We start from the raw sequence: 18,009 nt of genomic DNA on the forward strand, positions 1-18,009 counted from the left end.
TAAAGTAAGATTTCAACAAAACAACAGAAATTACAGAAGGCCTACAATCTCATGGAAACTGAATGATGCTCAACTGAATCACCAATGGATCAAGGAAGAAATAAGAATGAAGTTAAAGATTTCCTAGAATTCAATGAAAATGAATGTACAACATACCCAGACTTTTGGGACACTATGAAAGCAGTGCTAAGAGGAAAATTCATAGCACTAAATGCCCACATAAAGAAGATGGAGATATCTCATACTAGCAACATAACAGCACAACTGAAAGCTCTAGAACAAAAAGAAGCAAACTCATCCAGGAGGAATAGACACCAGGAAATAATCAAATTGAGGGCTGAAATTAATGAAATAGAAACAAAGAGAACAATACAAAGAATCAATGAAAAAAAGACTTGGTTCTTTTCAGAAAATCAGCAAGATAGACAAGCCCTTATCCAAATTAACCAAAGGCAAGAGAAAGCATCCAAATCAACAAAATCAGAAATGAAAAGAGAGACATAACAACAGACAATAAGGAAATCCAGAGAATCATCAGGTTATACTTCAAAAACCTGACTCCACCAAATTGGTAAATCTGAAAGAAATGGACAATTTTCTGGAGAGGTACCACATACCAAAGTTAAATCAAGACCAGATAAACTATTTAAATAGACCAATAACCACCAAAGAAATAAAAACAGTCAATAAAAGTCTCTGAACCAAAAAAAAAAAAAAAAAAAAAAAAAAAAAAAAAAAAAAAAAAAAAAGCCCAGGACCAGATGGTTTCAGCACAGAATTCTACCAGATTTTCAAAGAAGAGCTAATACCAATACTCTTCAAGTTGTTTCACACAATAGAAACAGAAGGAATATTACCAAACTCTTTTTATGAGGTTACATGCTGTGGGATGTTCTGTATGTCAAATGTGTTGCTCTGATGGGTTATTAATAAAACACTGATTGGCCAGTAGCCGGGCAGGAAGTATAGGCAGGACAAGCAGAGAAGAGAATTCTGGGAAGTGGAAGGCTAAAAGAGGACACTGCCAGCTGCCGCCATGACAAGGAAGATGTAAGGTACCTGTAAGCCACGAGCCACGTGGCAAAGAATAGATTAATAGAAATGGGTTAATTTAAGATATAAGAACAGTTAACAAGAAGCCTGAGCCATTAGGCCAAACAGTTTAAATAATACAAGCATCTGTGTGTTTATTTTATAAGTGGACTGTCGGACTGCCAGGGCTTGGCAGGACCCAGAGAGTAAACTCCAGCTACAAATGGCACCCAACGGGTTGGCAAGAGTTTCCACCTAAAACCTGAAAAAAGATTCTAAAACAGAACTAAAAACAGCTTCCTAGTTGTCTCTCTCAAGTTGGTCACAGCCTGCGGGTTTGAGCTACTATGGCAGGTTCCTGGCATGCTTGCTTGACCAGTAGTATGGCAGGAATGAGGCAAGCAGCACATTACACTGCTGCTGTGTGGTGGATTTAGCCTTTTCTAGTACAAAAAAAAAAAAAAAAAAAAAAAAAAAAGGTTTCTGGGCTACACGCTGCTTCTGAGAGTTGGACCCCGAAGCTGGCGGTAAACTGTACCACCGCCATGTTGGGAAGCTGAGGTGGGCAGAGCCAGCAGCCACAGCGCCATTTCAGTCTTAGAAATGCTACAGTTTAAAACAATAGGTTCACAATAGGACAGATTCAGATGTAATAATAGTTTACAATGTGTATAAAATATATGTAGGCTTGAAAGAGACAAAAAAGTAATATATACAGCTATATAAACAAATACATAGTTTTAAAAAATAAAGTCTTTAAAGAGACAGTGAAAGTAGTATAAAAAAATAATCCACGTAAAGATGGATATTACACAGAGAATCTGGATTGTGTTGTTTTTGGGATTTTTAACTGCAGAAAAACATTTGATCATAAAAGCTGTTGAGTTAAACAAATGTGGATATTTTAAAGGTACCTTGACTTCAAAATTTGGATGTAAGGATATGTTGCTTTGGAAAGAAGACTCTGCTTTTGTTTCCACAGAAAGCCAGAGGCTATGGATTTGTTCCAGATTAAGATATACCAGGTTTTACCAGCCAAGACCCCCTGAAAGGTCTCCGATGACACCATGGCCCAGATGATCCAATATCTGAAACAGTTTCAAGGCAACTGGCACAGACAATACACCCCCACAGACTACTCCATAATCCTAAATTTTTTTGTGTCCCCATAAGATACAGTGCCCCCCTCCAGCAGGAAGTAGTAAGAAAAGCTGTGCCCAAGTTCCCAAATATACCAAGCTGGCTTTGGAGATGGAATTGGCTCACTCCTTCTCTAAACCCAGGCATATTGCTTAAAAAAATGGTTAAGAGATTCTTGTGTCTCAAATCAAAAGAGCCCTCTGGTGTGGGACAGAGAAAAACCAATATTTTTATTTAAAACAAGTTGATTATAAATGTGATCTCTTTCTAAAGAATAAAAGGGGATATGATCTAGATATACAGGATATAGTATAGGTATGATAGGATAAAAGGATAGATTAATGAACCTACTTTTAAAGAGCAACTTGTTAAAATGTTTTACATTGCTATGGATTTTAGTTTATTGATACAAATTTAAAGTTAATTTTGTTATACTGTGTGTATATTTCTACTCTTGTTCAAAGTATTATGTTTATGTAACTCATTTAGATTGTAATGGATAATTAAGAAATACAGATAATTAGTCTTCTATGATAGTCAAACTTGTAGCATGTTAGTTAAGTTTTCTAGGTATACATAGATATATTTCAGATAGACAGGTAATCTTCAAACACTTCAAAGACCTACAGAATATGGCATTTAAAATATTTTTTAAAAATTTAGACTTTCTGGACAGTGAGACATGTCTGCTCCTGGCAGCACTGATTTACTTCAGACAGGAGGATGGGCATCAAAGACACTCCATATGGAGTTTATCTTCACCTTGGCAAAAAAAAAAAAAAAAAGAAACTGTTCTTGCCTGGACTGCTTGATTGACTGGACATGCAGGACCCATAGAAAGGTGACCACTGAACTTTGCTTTGCAAAATAGTCCTTCAGATTCCTGCTTCACAGAGGAAACTGCCAGACATTCTATACAACACAGAGAGAAATGACTGAGAGACTCTAGGCCTGTGGGCTGAAGACAGATGCCCTAACTTTACAAAAGAACTTTGGATGACTGTCCAGGCTGCTGGACAAAGGTCTACTCTTACAAGACTCCCAAAAGTTGCTTGCATCTTTTTCCCATTTCTCAGATTATAGTATATCCTTCTGAGGTCTTTGATGTAGTTGAAGACTAGAGATAGTTACAATTTTCCTTAGTTATGATAAAAGATAAGTTAGATATGAAACCTTAGACTCACAAATATAAGATAGATAGGCTATCTTCTTTAATTTTGCCAAATAGAGTAGTTATTATAAATAGACTAGATATTATAACTGTAATTCTTGCTTCATAATTGTTTTATTATCTGTAATTTTACTATGTAAAAGTTAAAGCCTTCCTTATTGAAAAAAAGAAAAGGGGAAGTGCTGTGGGATGTTCTGTATGTCAAATGTGTTGCTCTGATTGGTTATTAATAAAAAACTGATTGGCCAGTAGCCAGGTAGGAAGTATAGGTGGGACAAGCAGAGAAAGGAATTCTGGGAATTGGAAGGCTAAAAGAGGACACTGCCAGCTGCCGCCATTACAAGGAAGATGTAAGGTACCAGTAAGCCGTAAGTGACAAGGCAAAGTATAGATTAATAGAAATGGGTTAATTTAAGATATAAGAACAGTTAACAAGAAGCCTGAGCCATTAGGTCAAACAGTTTAAATAATATAAGCATCTGTGTGTTTATTTTATAAGTGGGCTGTAGTGCTGTGGGGGCTTGGCGGGACCCAGAGAGAAAACTCCAGCTATAGTTACAGTTACCCTAATACCCAAACCACACAAAGATGCAGCAAAGAAAGAGAACTGCAGACCAATCTCCTTCATGAATATTGATGCAAAGATACTCAATAAATTATTGGCAACCCGAATCCAAGAACACATCAAACAACTTATCCACCGTGACCAAGTAGGTTTCATCCCAGGGATGCAAGGATGGTTCAACATACGAAAGTCTGTCAATGTAATACACCATATAAACAAACTGAAGGAAAAAAAAAACACTTGATCATCTCATTAGATGCTGAAAAAGCCTTTGACAAAATCCAACACCCCTTCATGATAAAGGTCTTGGAGAGATCCCAATACAAGGAACATACCTAAACATAATAAAGGAATTTACAGCAAGCTGACAACCAACATCAAATAAAATGGGGAGAAACTCAAAGCGATTATCAGTGGGATAAAACAAGGCTGTCCACTCTACCCATATTTATTCAATATAGTACTTGAAGTTCTAGCTAGAGAAATAAGATAATAAAAGGAGATGAAGGGGATATAAATTGGAAAGGAAGGAGTCAAACTTTCAATATTTGCAGACAATATGATAATATACATAAGTGATCCCCAAAATTCTACAAGGGAACTCCTACAGCTGATAAACTCCTTCAGTAATGTGGCAGGATACAAGATTAACTTCATAAAATCAGTAGCACTCGTATATACACATGACAAATGGGCTGAGAAAGAAATAAGAGAAACATCACCCTTTACAATAGCCACAAATAATATAAAATATCTTGAGGTAATTCTAACTAAGCAAGTGAAAGGACCTGTATGATAAGAACTTTAAGTCTCTGAAGAACGAAATTGAAGAAGATACCAGAAAAAGGAAAGATCTCCCATGCTCATGGATAGGTAGGATTAACATAGTAAAACTGGCAGTCTTACCAAAAGCAATCTACACATTCAATGCAATCACCATTGAAAATCCCAACACAATTCTTCACAGATTTGGAAAGAACAATTGTAGATGTAATTCCAAACAGTTTTATTAAATAAGAAACACAGAGCCAAATAAAGAGTTAAAAGCCCAAGAGGCCAAAGCACTAGCGAATAGCCTTTAGCTTAACAGTCAATGCTGTCCTTCCCCTGAGAGACAGATCTTCTCCTGTGTGGCCTATTTATTGCCTTTCTGTGTGGTGATATTGTGTTCCCCAAAATATTGTGCACCCTAATAAACTTATTTGGGGTCAGAGAACAGAACAGCCACTAGATAGACATAGAGGCCAGAAAATGGTGGCACACATGCCTTTAATCCTATCACTTGGGAGGCAGAGATCCATCCGGATCTCTGTGAGTTTAAAGCCACACTGGAAACAGCCAGGTATGGTAACAAGAGCCTTTAATCCCAGGAAGTGATGGCAGAAAGCAGAAAGGTATATAAGGCGTGAGGGCCAGGAACTAGACCTGGTTCAGCTTTTAGGCTTTTGAGGAGCACAGTTCAGCTGAGGCTTCCAGTCTGAGGAAACAGGATCAGCTGAGGAAATGGCAAGGTTAGGTGGCTGTGGCCTGTTCTGCTTCTCTGATCTTCCAGCATTCACCCCAATACCTGGCTCCAGGTTTGTTTTTTATTAATAAGACTCTTTAAGATTCATGTTACATTTCTCTTCTGTCTTCTCATTGGTTCTAAACCCAACCACATGACTTCCTTGTCACTGCCTGTCTATACAGACCTCCATGTCTCTGTGGTTGGTACTAGGATTAAAGGTGTGTGTCTCCATGCTGGCTGTGTCCTAGAACACATAGATACTTTGCCTGCCATGTGATTGGATTAAGGGCATGTGCTACTATGGCCAGACTTCTGCAAAATGGCTTGCTATTAGCTCTGACTCCCAGGTAACTTTATTTATTAACATACAAATAAAATCACATTTCAGCACAAATAAAATATTACAATATTTCCCCCTTTCTATTGTAGCTAGAGAGCTTCTCTCCAGGTCCCACCAACCCCCCCCCCCCACAGTCCCACAACCCACGCATAAAATAATCACTCAGACACTTATATTACTTATAAACTGTATGGCCGTGGCAGGCTTCTTGTTATCTACTTCTTCTATCTTAAAGTAACCCATTTTTATTAATCTATAGGTTGCCACATGGCTCGTGGCTTACCGGTACCTTACATCTTGCTTGTCATGGTGGTGGCTGGCAGGTCTCTCCGCCTCAGCCTTCCACTTCCCCCAATTTTCTTCTCTTTGTCCTGCCTATACTTCCTGCCTGGCTACTGGCCAATCAGTGTTTGATTTATTTATTACCCAATCAGAGCAACATATGTAGCATATAGAAACTCCCACAGCATTCTATTCTAATAAAAAGAAAATAGGAAAAAATTTATGAATAATATAAGAAAACAATAAGTATACAATAATAAATAAATATATACATAAGTATATATTTATTACAATATACACTTACAATATATATACAATAAGTAAAATATATACAATAAGTAAAATAAATATATACAATATATACAAGCAATAAATGCCTAAACAATGTCTAGTCCATTTGCATTTGACAAATTCAGAGAAAATGATTCCATTATCTATCCTATTTTGGTAAGTCCAAAATGTACTTGATTCACTTTCTATCCTAACTTATATTACTAACAGAACTATCTTATAATGTCTTTCAAATTTATACATTTACACCCCTTTAGTGAGTTTCTTTTCTGAAATTCTTAACAAGGAAAACTATAACTATCTAATCTTTAACTATAATTATATCTAATCTTCAACTCCCTCAGAGACCTAAGAAGGAAATAATATTCCCTGAAAAAGTAAAAATGGGAAGTGCACACAAGCAGCTTCCAAAAAATTTGTGAGTTGACAGAAATAGCCAGTTGCCTGGACAGTCACCCAAGGTTTCTCCACAGTGTTGGGGCATCATCTTCAGCCTATAGACTTAGTGTATCTGACAGACTCATTTGTGAAGTAGGATGTACACAAGGCAAACAGTTCGACCTCACATTTGGAGAGAGTAATCCATGTACCAGAAACACCTGAATTCCACTAGTGTCCTGTCATGATTTTAAATTCTGGAAATTGTTGATTTTTTTTTTTTAACTCAGCTGTCCATTCTTCTCAGCTTGTGTGTGTGGCTTCATCTTGGCATCCCATTCTTCTCCACATCCCTCTATTAAATGCCAGTCTACCATTGAGAGGTTAGACTCTGTCAACTTAGTAACTCTTTCAAGAATAACTATTTCAGCGGCGTTTCCACTGCACATTGAAAGCCATTGGTCCATTGCCTGTTCAGCTGCCTTCAAAGAAAGCGGCACTGTACCTTTTCCAGATTGCAAAGGCCACTTCAGGGTGCCATATTGTCCTGGCCTCAGAAGATGCCTTTTGTTAAAGCCACAACCACACACAGTAGTCCTTTGTTTCGTGTTCTGTCTGTCCATTTTGTCCTGTTTGTCAGTGGCCAATTCAAGGATACTTTGTTGTCCAGGGGCTAACTTTTGCCACAATGAAGGTTAACTCCATATGCAGTTTCTTCAATGCCCATATTTTCTCTAAAGTAGATTGGTACTTCCAGGAGCCGACACATCTCAATGTCATAAAAAAAGGGGAAAAAATTCTGTTATTAAAACATTTTAAATGCCATATTCTGTAGATCTCTGAAGGGTTTGAAGATGGCCTGTCAATCTAAAATATCTGCTCTATCTTGAAAACATACCTAATATGACGACCAATTTGAGTGTAATGTCTAACTACTAACTTTCATTTTTTTATATCCTAATAGTTGGTAATAATAACATTTAAGGATCAGCAAACTGCATTACACTGTTAAATGAACGGTACAAGGACAATATGTTGAACAAGATTAGAAATATATAAATAGCATTTTCTAACAATATCAATCTCAATACATATAATTTGTATACAATATACAAAAATTCAATCCAATGTAAAGTATTCAAAACTAGTAATTGTCTTTTAAAAGTAGATTCAATAATCTATCTTTTTATCTATATCATATCTATATCTTCTCTTTATTTTTGAGAGTAGATTCAATAATCTACCCTCTATTCTATCATTTCCATATATCCTTTTTTTAAAAATAAGAACCTTAAATCTAATCTCCTTTGCCTGCCATGTGATCAGATTAAGGGAGTGTGCTACCACTGCCAGACTTCTGCTAAATGGCTTGCTATTAACTCTGACCCCCAGGCAATTTTATTTATTAACATACAAATAAAATCACATTTCAGCACAAATAAAAGATCACCATAAACAATACTCAACATCATATGGGAAAACAAAAAATGTAGAATAGCTGAAAGAATCCTGTACATAAAGTAACCTCTGGAGGAATCATGATCCCTGACCTCAAGCTCTACTATAAAGCTATAGTAATAAAAACTGCTTGGTACTGGCATAAAAACTGACATGTGGACCAACGGAATCAAATTGAAGACTCTGACATTAATTCACACACCTATGGGCACCTGATTTTTGACAACGAAGCCAAAACTATACAAAAAAAAAAGCATTTTAAACAAATGGTGCTGGCATAACTGAATGTCAACACATAGAAGATTGCAAATAAATCCATATCTGTCACCATGCACAAAACTCAAGTCCAAGTGGATCAAAGACCTCAACATAAATCCAGTTACACTAAACTTAATAGAAAAAAAGTAGGAAGCACTCTTGAACACACCGGCACAGGGGACTACTTCCTAAATATAACACCAGTAGCACAGACATTGAGAGCAACACTTAATAAATTGGACCTCCTGAAACAGACAAGATTTTGTAGGGCAAAGTACATGGTCAATAAGACAAAATGACAGCCTACAGAATGGGAAAAGACATTTACCAACCCCACATCTGACAGAGGGCTGATCTCCAAAATACATAAAGAATTCAAGTTTGGGGATTTAGCTCAGTGGTAGAGCACTTGCCTAGCAAGCATAAGGCCCTGGGTTTGGTCCTCAGCTCTGAAAGGAAAAAAAAGGAAAGAACTCAAGACACTAGACATTAAAATACTGAACAATCCAATTTAAAAAAAAATGGTCCACATGACAAAACAGAAAATTATCAAGAGAAGAATCTCAAATGGCTGAAAGACATTTAAGGAAATGCTCAACATCCTTAGTCATCAAGGAAATGCAAATCAAAATGATTCTGAGATACCATCTTACACCTGTCAGAATAGCTAAGATCAAAATCACTGAAGACAGCTTATATTGGAGTGGATGTGGAGCAAGGAGAATACTCCTCCACTTTTGGTGGGAGTGCAAACTTGTATAACCAACCACTTGGTAAATCAGCATAGTGGTTTTTCTGTAAATTGGGAATCAATCTACCTCAAGACCCAGCTATACCACTTTTGGGCATATACTCAATGAATGTTCAATCATATCACAAGGAGACATGTTCAACTATGTTCATAACAGCATCATTCATAATAGCCAGAACCTGGAAACAACCTAGATGCCCCTCAATCAAAGAATGGATAAAGAAACTGTGGCACATATACACAATGGAGTACTACTCAGCAGTAAAAGATCAACAATATCCTGAAATTTGCAGGCTAATGGATGGAACTAGAAAATATCATCCTGAGTGAGGTAACCCAGACTCAGGACAAACATGGTATGCACTCACTCATGAGTGGATACTAGATGTAAAGCAAGGGATAACCAGACTACAACCCACATCTCCAAAGAAGCCAGGTAACAAGAAGGACCCTAAGAGGGTCGCATGAATGCCCAGCCAAAGAGAAATAGATAAGATCTACACGAGCAAACTGGGGGTGAAGTGGGGTAATGGAGGGCAAGGGATGGGGGATGAGAACATAAGGGAATGGGAGATTTGAGCTGGAACAGGGGCAGAAAGGGAGAGCAAGGAAAGAGATACCATGATAAACGAAGAAATGGGAATAATGAGAAACAGGGTCCTAAGGAAGTTCCCAGGAATCCACAAGGATGACCTCACCTTAGACTACCAGCAATAGTCGAGAGGGTGCCTGAATTGGCTTACTCCAGTAATCAGATTAGAGAATACCCTAACTCTCATCATAGAGCCTTCATCCAGTAATTGATGGAAACAGATGTAGGATCCATGGCTAGGAGCAAGCTTGAACTCTAGGAGTCCAGTTGATGAGAGAGAGGAGAGATTCTATGAACAAGGGACATCAAGATCATGATGGGAAAATGTACACAGGTGGCCAGCCAAACTAGTGGAAACACGTGAACTGTGGACCAATAGCTCTCGAGCCACCACGGTTCTGGACTAGGCCCTCTGGATAGGTGAGACGATTGTTTAGCTTGAACTGTTTGGGGGGGGCCCAAGGCAGTAGAATCTGGATCTGTCCCTGGATAACTAGAGGGCTTTTTGGAGCCCAGTGACTATTGTGGACACCTTGTGCATCCTTGTTGCAGGGAGGAGGGGTGTGGACCTCTCAAGGAATGTCTCAACTAGTGTTAACCAAAGGAATATATAGGCCAAAAAAAAGTTATAATTTTGAGTAGCCAAATTAACTCATATTCTGTCTGGGTTGGGGCAAGGCTTGATTTTGTCACTGATGTCCAGCAGGTATCTCAAACATCCAAGCAAGCAGGTATTTCCTACAAAAGAAGAATTTAGCAATCAGTCTGTTTAATCTTGTGACTCATTACCTTGTAGGAATACCTGAGGCACTGAAATATTTCTGCAGCAATCAGCAATTATTTTAAGACTAGCACAACTGTTGCAAAATAATTGTTTACACAGTGTGAAGATGTATCATTGTGATTGATTTAGTAAAGAGCTTAAATGGCCAGGAGATATAGGCAGGATTTCTGAGAAGAGAGAGGAAGAGGAATCTAGACACTTGAATTATACCAGAGAGATGTCAATGGGACACAGAGGGAGTTGGACATATAGAATGAAAAAAAGTAAAAAGCCATATGGTAAAATGTAGATTAATAGAAGCAGGTTAATTTAAGTTATAAGAGCTAGTGGGGCAAGTCTAAGCTAAGGCAGAACTTTCATAATTAATAAGTCTCTGTGTTGTGATTTGGGAGCTGGCTGGCTATCCCAGGACTTTACCATTGTCCAATTTTCTCAGGGTTCCCTAAAGATGCTATTACCCCAGACAACAGGAAGCAGTCTAGAATACATGATACCCACATTCCCAAGAAGTGGGGTGGGTGGTTTTTGGTCATTTGATGGATTATGGATGTTTATCAACATTTAGGGGGGTTGGTTGCAAGTTGCTGTTGGTCATAGAGAGGAAGCTGAGAAAAGGACATTAGATTCAAGGATCTCATTCTGAAAATAGAAGGGATGGATATAGAAATGACAGGATAAAGGGGTAAATTATTGAATCTGCTTTTAAACAAAAAAAGCAACTACAAGTCTCAAATATTTTACATTGGGGTTGATTTTTATTTATTGATACAAATTTAAGGTTATTTTTGTTATATTGTGTATATGTTCCTACTCTTGTTTAAGTTATTGTACCTATGCAGTTCATTTAACAATGTAATGAAAATATCTAGTCCTTGAAAACTATTATTATAAATTATTTAATATAATTAAAAAAATAAGAGTTAGTAGTCTTATATAACAATTAGACATGTAGTCATGTTAGGTATTTTTTGAAAAGTCAAACAAGATATATTTTAGATAAATAAGTGGTCTTCAAACACTTCAGAGATCTACAGAATATGTATTTAAGATGTTTTAATAACATAAGGATTTTCATGACAGTGAGACATGTCTGCTCTTGGGAGCACAAATTTACTTCAAAAAAGGATGATGTGTATCAAAGAACCTCCATATGGAGTTTGCTTTCAGTGTGGCAAAAATAGCCATTAGGCAAGAAACTGCCCTTGCCTTGACTGCTGACAGTATGCTGTCCAAATTGGACAAGTAGGACACAAAAGAAAGAGGTGGCCTAACTTTGCCAAGACAAGGGAGGACAGTCCTTCAAAATTTCTGCTTCACAGAAAACCCTGTCAGATATTCTAGGCCCGTAGGCTGAAGATGAATGCCCCAACATTGTAGAGGAACCTTGAGTGACTGTCCAGGCAGCCAGCTGCCTTTGCCATTTCTATAGTTTTGGAAGTTGTTTGCTCTGTACTTTTGGTCTCCTTGGGCAATATTATATCCTTCTCTAATCTTTGATGGGGTTGAAGGCTAGATAGATACGGTTATAGTTTTCCTTGTTACTTTGTTTCCTTGTTACATAAGAGATGTAAAATTTATAAGGTAGAGAAACATAAAAGTTTAAGTTGTTTATCCAAAAAGTGTTTTAAGGTCTAAAAAGGTATTTTTAGAATGGTAATGCAAGTTATGATAAAAAAAATTATTTAGTTATAAACCTTTGGACTTACCAATATAGATAATATAGTACTTTCTCCAAATTTGCCAAATACGAAGGAACATTGTGAATGTAACTCTTATTCGATAATTTTTTGTATTGAATATAGTTTTACTATGTTAGAATTAAAATATTTTCCTTTTAATTTAAATAAAAAGGGGGAAACATATTGAGATATTTGTATACTGAGTGAAGATGTATTTGTTGTGATTGGTGCAATAAAGATCTGAATGGCTAATAGCTAGGCAGGAGAGGATAGCAGGATTTCCAGCAGAGAGAGAAAGAAGTGAAAGGGATTAATCTGGGTGCTTGGGAAAGGCCAACAGGCGGCAGAAAAAGTTGGACATACAGGACAGAGGAAAAGTAATCAAGCCATATGATAGAGCATAGATTAAAAAAAACAGGATATTTATGTTATAAGAGCTAGTTAGAAAAAAGCCTAAGCTAAGACCAAGCTTTCATAATTAATAATAAGTCTCTGTGTTGTTATTTGTGGGCTGGTGGTTTCAACAGGAAAGCTTACTACACCCAATTGCAACAGGAAGTAGTTCATCTTGGGCCAGCTGACAGGGTATGTTAAGGGAAGAACAACTTCCTCATGGCTGAAACAAGCTAAAAACACCTGTTTTTACAAATCGAGTAGAGTAAATTTTTGCTTTAAACAGAATGTTCACCATTACAAAGGGAGTCTAGTCATTAGATTATTCAGTGATGCAAAGATCAGTGTGGAAATTTGAACTTTTTTTCTGTTTGTGGACTAATATCTCCAAGGTGTAATTAGAAAGGATAGAAAGAAGCCTGATAAGAATAAAATGATACCTGGGGAAATAATAATCATAAGAAAGTCAAACCTGTTACAGAAAAAAAGTACATTTTCCCTTACAGTAAAACACTGGTATAAATATACTTACACGGTCTGTTAAGTGGTTACATTTCAATGGTAAACAACAAACAATATGTGTCTACTCCTTTGCTCACACTTTTGTAAAAAGTCTCTATACTTTTGAAAATAGATGAAAGAACTGCTCCAGGGGCCAGAGATAATCAGTAGTCAAAGTATTTGTTGTATAATGATGGCGACTGCATTCAGATCCCTGCACCTACTGAAAAACCACACATCTGTAACTCCAGCTCCAATTTAATTCTCCCTACTGCTCTCTAGGGATGAGGTCAAGGCTTGTGTTATTACAAGGACTGTCACCTTGGTAGAGATTTGTCTTTTTCAACAAATCTTGACAAAGCTGAGATTTTATTTATTCTCATTGGCAATGTACTTATCCTTGGTGTGTTGGTACCTGTTGTGCAACAGTTTCCTCCAAGATTGAAACATTCCACTCTGTTGGGAAGCTCCTTAAGTAGGAATACAAACAACTCAAAAGAGCTCAGAAAGTCCCTGAAACTGACAAGATTCACTAGACCCCTCCTTGCCAGAATAAGCAATAAAAGCTGAGAGTCCCTCTCAGATGGAAGGAAGCTGAGCAGCAAGGGAGACTCTGAGAAGAGCTGACCACAGACCAGCTCCCTGGAAGAAGCAGAAACCAGCCAGCTGCTTGAAAGAGGTTTAGACCAACCAAGTCACTTAGAAAGGACATTCTCCGGCCTGTTTAGTTGCCTGCAGGGTGTGCAATATTTCCAGGTTCCCAGCTTTTGTGAGCTGTCACTCATGCTGAGGGCGGGCTATGATGATGCACCTGTCTTTGAGTCATTTCTGCTCTTGTAAATAACCCCTCAACCATATCATTGTAAGTAAGCCCAATAAAACTTATTACTTCACTAAGTTGGACTTTGGTGGTATCGAAAATTTGATCTGTCCTGGCTTCTCTATCAGGGGAGATTAGATGTGTATGTGTTTCACATCTACTCTTTTTCCCCATGAAATCTTTTGTCACATAATAGTACCTACAGGGTTTTAGAACTGTAAAATTCTATTTTTCTTTTTGGAATTAGTAAGCATATCATGAGGAGCCATTTTAAAGGGCAATTTTATTTTATTTTCTATTATTGACCATGATGGACAATTTCCTAAAAGACAAATGTGCTAATCAGGACAAGCTAGATTATACTGAGACCATCTAGGCAACACTGTGCTTTACAGAAGGGAACTGAAGTGTGTATGATTAGTTTGTAACACTCTAACTCTCTCTTTCGACTCCTAGACTGACTTGAGTGTGAGCAGGGCAGTCACCCTCCAAAGAATGTTGATTTACATTCTTTCAGGTCACATCACAATCAGCTCTGGAACCTTAAAGGCTGTAGGTAAGGTAACCTCGGAGTCAGGCATCACTTGTGAGGCTTGCCTCCGATGTGTTAGCTGCATGGTTACGGCCTGGTGTCTTACAGTGGCTAGGACAATCCTTCTGATTTCGAAGTTCTGGATCTTTAGCTGGTTACTGAGCCCTTGCAGGACCCTTCTGAGGAAGTAATCCTAGAACTTCAAGGGGTTTCTCACAGTGGACCCCAGTGAACTGCCAACATTTGATTATTTACCAATCAGTTCCTGTTCTCAGGTCAATTGACTTCATAGTCTGACTGACCCTGACATCCAAAGTCAACTCTTGTTTATAAAGAAAAGCTATTCTGAGCTCTTCATCCTGCGGACTGATAAGATTCTGACCCTGAACCAATTTGTGGATTATACCATTACTGGAATAAGTAATTCTTCAGATATCAAGGTGACCAGCCCAAGAATACCCAGCCAGCGTCAGGCAGACGGTTGAATTCATTTGGAAATAAGAAGGCTATACCATACCAGGGAGCCAGCACCCATCAAAGACAAATCCTGAAGTGAGTCCATGTGGCAACCTAAACAGTGTGGGATGAATATGGAGCCTGAAGCTTCTGGGCAAGGTCGAAAACGGAAATACAAGGATGAAGGTGGGACGGAGATCGAGTTTGAAGCTTTGGGACAAGGTAAAAAACCAAAATGTAAGGATGAGGGTCGAACAGGTTTGGAGTTTGAAGAACCCAGCAAAACTCAGAAGAGGATACCTCAGGAACAGCAAGACCTAGAGCTTCAAAGTCAACAGCCATGCAAGGATGAACTGTGGGAACCCCAGCAAGAAAGTATAAGACAACTAGAGGCCCTAGAGTGGGCCAAAGGTCCACAGGAGCAGGCTGTAACTGTGAGAAAGTCTGGGGATGGCGGCAAGGGTCGCAAGAGGCCCTCTTGCCTCATGGAGGAATATGCCGAAAACCACCTAAGGCAAAAGTACCAAAGGTTACTGCAGCATCTTCCATCTGGTGATAATATGAAATCTGACCCACAGAGCGCTCACACAACCCTGGTGGACACCTTGAAGATCAAAGGTTGTGTGGAAGGGCACAGTCATGGATCCAGAACAACTCAGTGTGATCCTAAACAATCTACTGTTGTTACCACAAAGGACTGTGTCTCACCAGACAAAAAAGTGAAGATGTGTACAGAGAACTCTTCTGATACACGGAAGAATGATGCAGTAAACCTTGAAGGAAGAAGAGGACACGACGTGGAGCCTGACTTGCTAAGAGCAGAGGCTCAAGTCTTCCTGTATAGTGGCAGCAGTAGGTCACTCCCCAACAAGCCAGTAGTTATGGCAGAGAAAAAGCCTGTTGTAGACCAAGAAAAGGTCAGAAGAATGGATCAAGTCCTTAATGTTACAGAGGACATGGAAAAGGAAATAAAAAAGGCACTAGGTCCAGGACCCCAGGAAGAAATCTTAACTAGTGCATTCAAATTACATATTACTCGAGGAGATATCCACACACTAGAGAATGGTGAGTGGCTCAATGATGAGGTCATCAATTTTTACATGAATCTTCTGGTTGAGAGAAATAACAAAAAAGGGTACCCAGCTCTTCATGTGTTCAACACTTTTTTTTATCCTAAACTAAAGCATGGTGGCTACTGTTCTGTTAAACGATGGACTCGAGGAATAAAACTGTTTGAAAAAGAAATTATTCTAGTACCTATTCACCAGAAGGTACATTGGAGCCTGATAGTAATCGACCTAAGAAAACAGAGTATCATATACCTCGATTCAATGGGACAGACAGGGCAGAGTATTTGTGAGACCATCTTTGAATATTTACAAAATGAGAGCAAAACTCGAAGGAACATTGAGCTGGACCCTTTGGAGTGGAAAAGATACAGTATGACTTCAAAGGAGATTCCTCAACAACTCAACGGGAGTGACTGTGGAATTTTCACTTGTAAATATGCAGATTACATTTCTAGAGACCAACCACTTACCTTTTCTCAGCAACACATGCCCATCTTTAGGAAGAGGATGGTGTGGGAAATCCTGCATAGTCACCTACTGTAACAACATCCACCTGGTTGCTATGGCACCCTGCACTTTTCCATTGATGTTTCTATATACCTCAAACAAGATGGGGTGAAAAGATTTAAAACAGATACTGAGCTGTCTGATATGGATGAAGCCCATTCTCTTCAATGTAGTCCTGACCTGGGGAGTCCTGCCCAATACCATCTATAGGCTGCAAGTAACTACTGCAAGCTTAGAAACCGCTGATCAACCCACACAAGAACACATGTTCAAAAAAAACATTGTTTTAATGTTGGATTTAGTTTATGAATTTTTAATGTTGGATTTGGTTTATGAATTGTTTTAATATTGGAATTAGTTTATGAGTTGTTTTAATTTTGGATTTAGTATCTGAATTGTTTTAATGTTGGATTTAGTTTCTGAATTGTTTTAATGTTGGATTTAGTTTATGAATTGTTTTAATTTTGAATTCAGTTAGTGAATTATATTTATTGTCTTCTTCGCCCTCCAATGATTTTGTCTTCACCAACTCATTTGCAAACCTTGGCAGTTGTCATTTTACAATATTCTCTAGTTACCAACTCTACACCTTATTTGAACTGTTTATTCCTGAAAGGAATGCCCATCGCACTGTCTTTCCCTGCTTAAGATCAGGAGGGCCATCAGCAAGAAGAGGCAGGAAATATTGACTCTCATTTCTAATGCTGGAGTTGTATCTGTTAAATTGAAGTTAGAGGTGGTATTTTTTAATGTATTTTTTAAAGCTTGAAAACAGTACAAGAAAGGAGAATGAATTGCACAGACTGATGCTTTCCTGACCCATCATACTCTACTGGATTTGTATAGGATTCAGAACTGTTGAGAAAAGCATCATGCTTATTTAAAGACACATTCTTTCCCAGAATTAAGGAGACTTGCCTTAGTTTTGGGAAGTTGATTAGAAGTAACTATAATGGTAAATATCCATTATTATCCCAGGTCTCATTGAATCCAAACCTCAGCTTTGCTATATTGAATTATTTGGAAAGTTTGATTCAATTTAAAGTTATGTTTTTTACTTAATTCATTAGATTAATATTGCTGTATTCCATTCCCACTGTGGAAGTGGAGATTTAGGGTTGATATTGCTCATTATACAATAATCCATTTTACATGTGATACATTGTATTTAACTTTCCTGTTCACTATATTATAGTTGTGTTTATGCATTTTTATTTAATAAAGTTTAAAATTGTTCTGAAAATATTTTGCAAAATTTTTCTTGTTATACACCACCAACTAAAGTTAAAACAATATTATATAAACAATTTAAGCAGACCTATAATTCCAAGTAAAATAGAAGCAGTATTTAAATGTCTACCAATAAAAGAAAACAAAACAAACAAACAAAAAAAAAAACAGGATGACATGGTTTTAGCATAGAATTCTACAAGACATTTTAAGAAGAGTTGATGACAATACTCCTCAAATTATCCCACAAAATAGACACATAAAGAGCATTG

The 18,009-nt window shown here is 37.7% G+C and overlaps 1 protein-coding gene across 1 annotated transcript; it reads left to right on the top strand.

The window, feature by feature from the left end:
- The first annotated feature begins 14,539 nt into the window (after positions 1-14,539).
- On the top strand, positions 14,540-17,722 carry LOC114708051 (sentrin-specific protease 2-like). Its single transcript, XM_037209525.1, has one exon. It carries the CDS (start codon positions 15,035-15,037, stop codon positions 16,541-16,543), a length of 1,509 nt encoding a protein of 502 aa, XP_037065420.1. The 5' UTR covers positions 14,540-15,034; the 3' UTR covers positions 16,544-17,722.
- The last annotated feature ends 287 nt before the right edge of the window (positions 17,723-18,009 follow it).

Source organism: Peromyscus leucopus, chromosome 11 (assembly GCF_004664715.2).
Source record: "Peromyscus leucopus breed LL Stock chromosome 11, UCI_PerLeu_2.1, whole genome shotgun sequence".
Lineage (NCBI taxonomy): Eukaryota > Metazoa > Chordata > Mammalia > Rodentia > Cricetidae > Peromyscus > Peromyscus leucopus.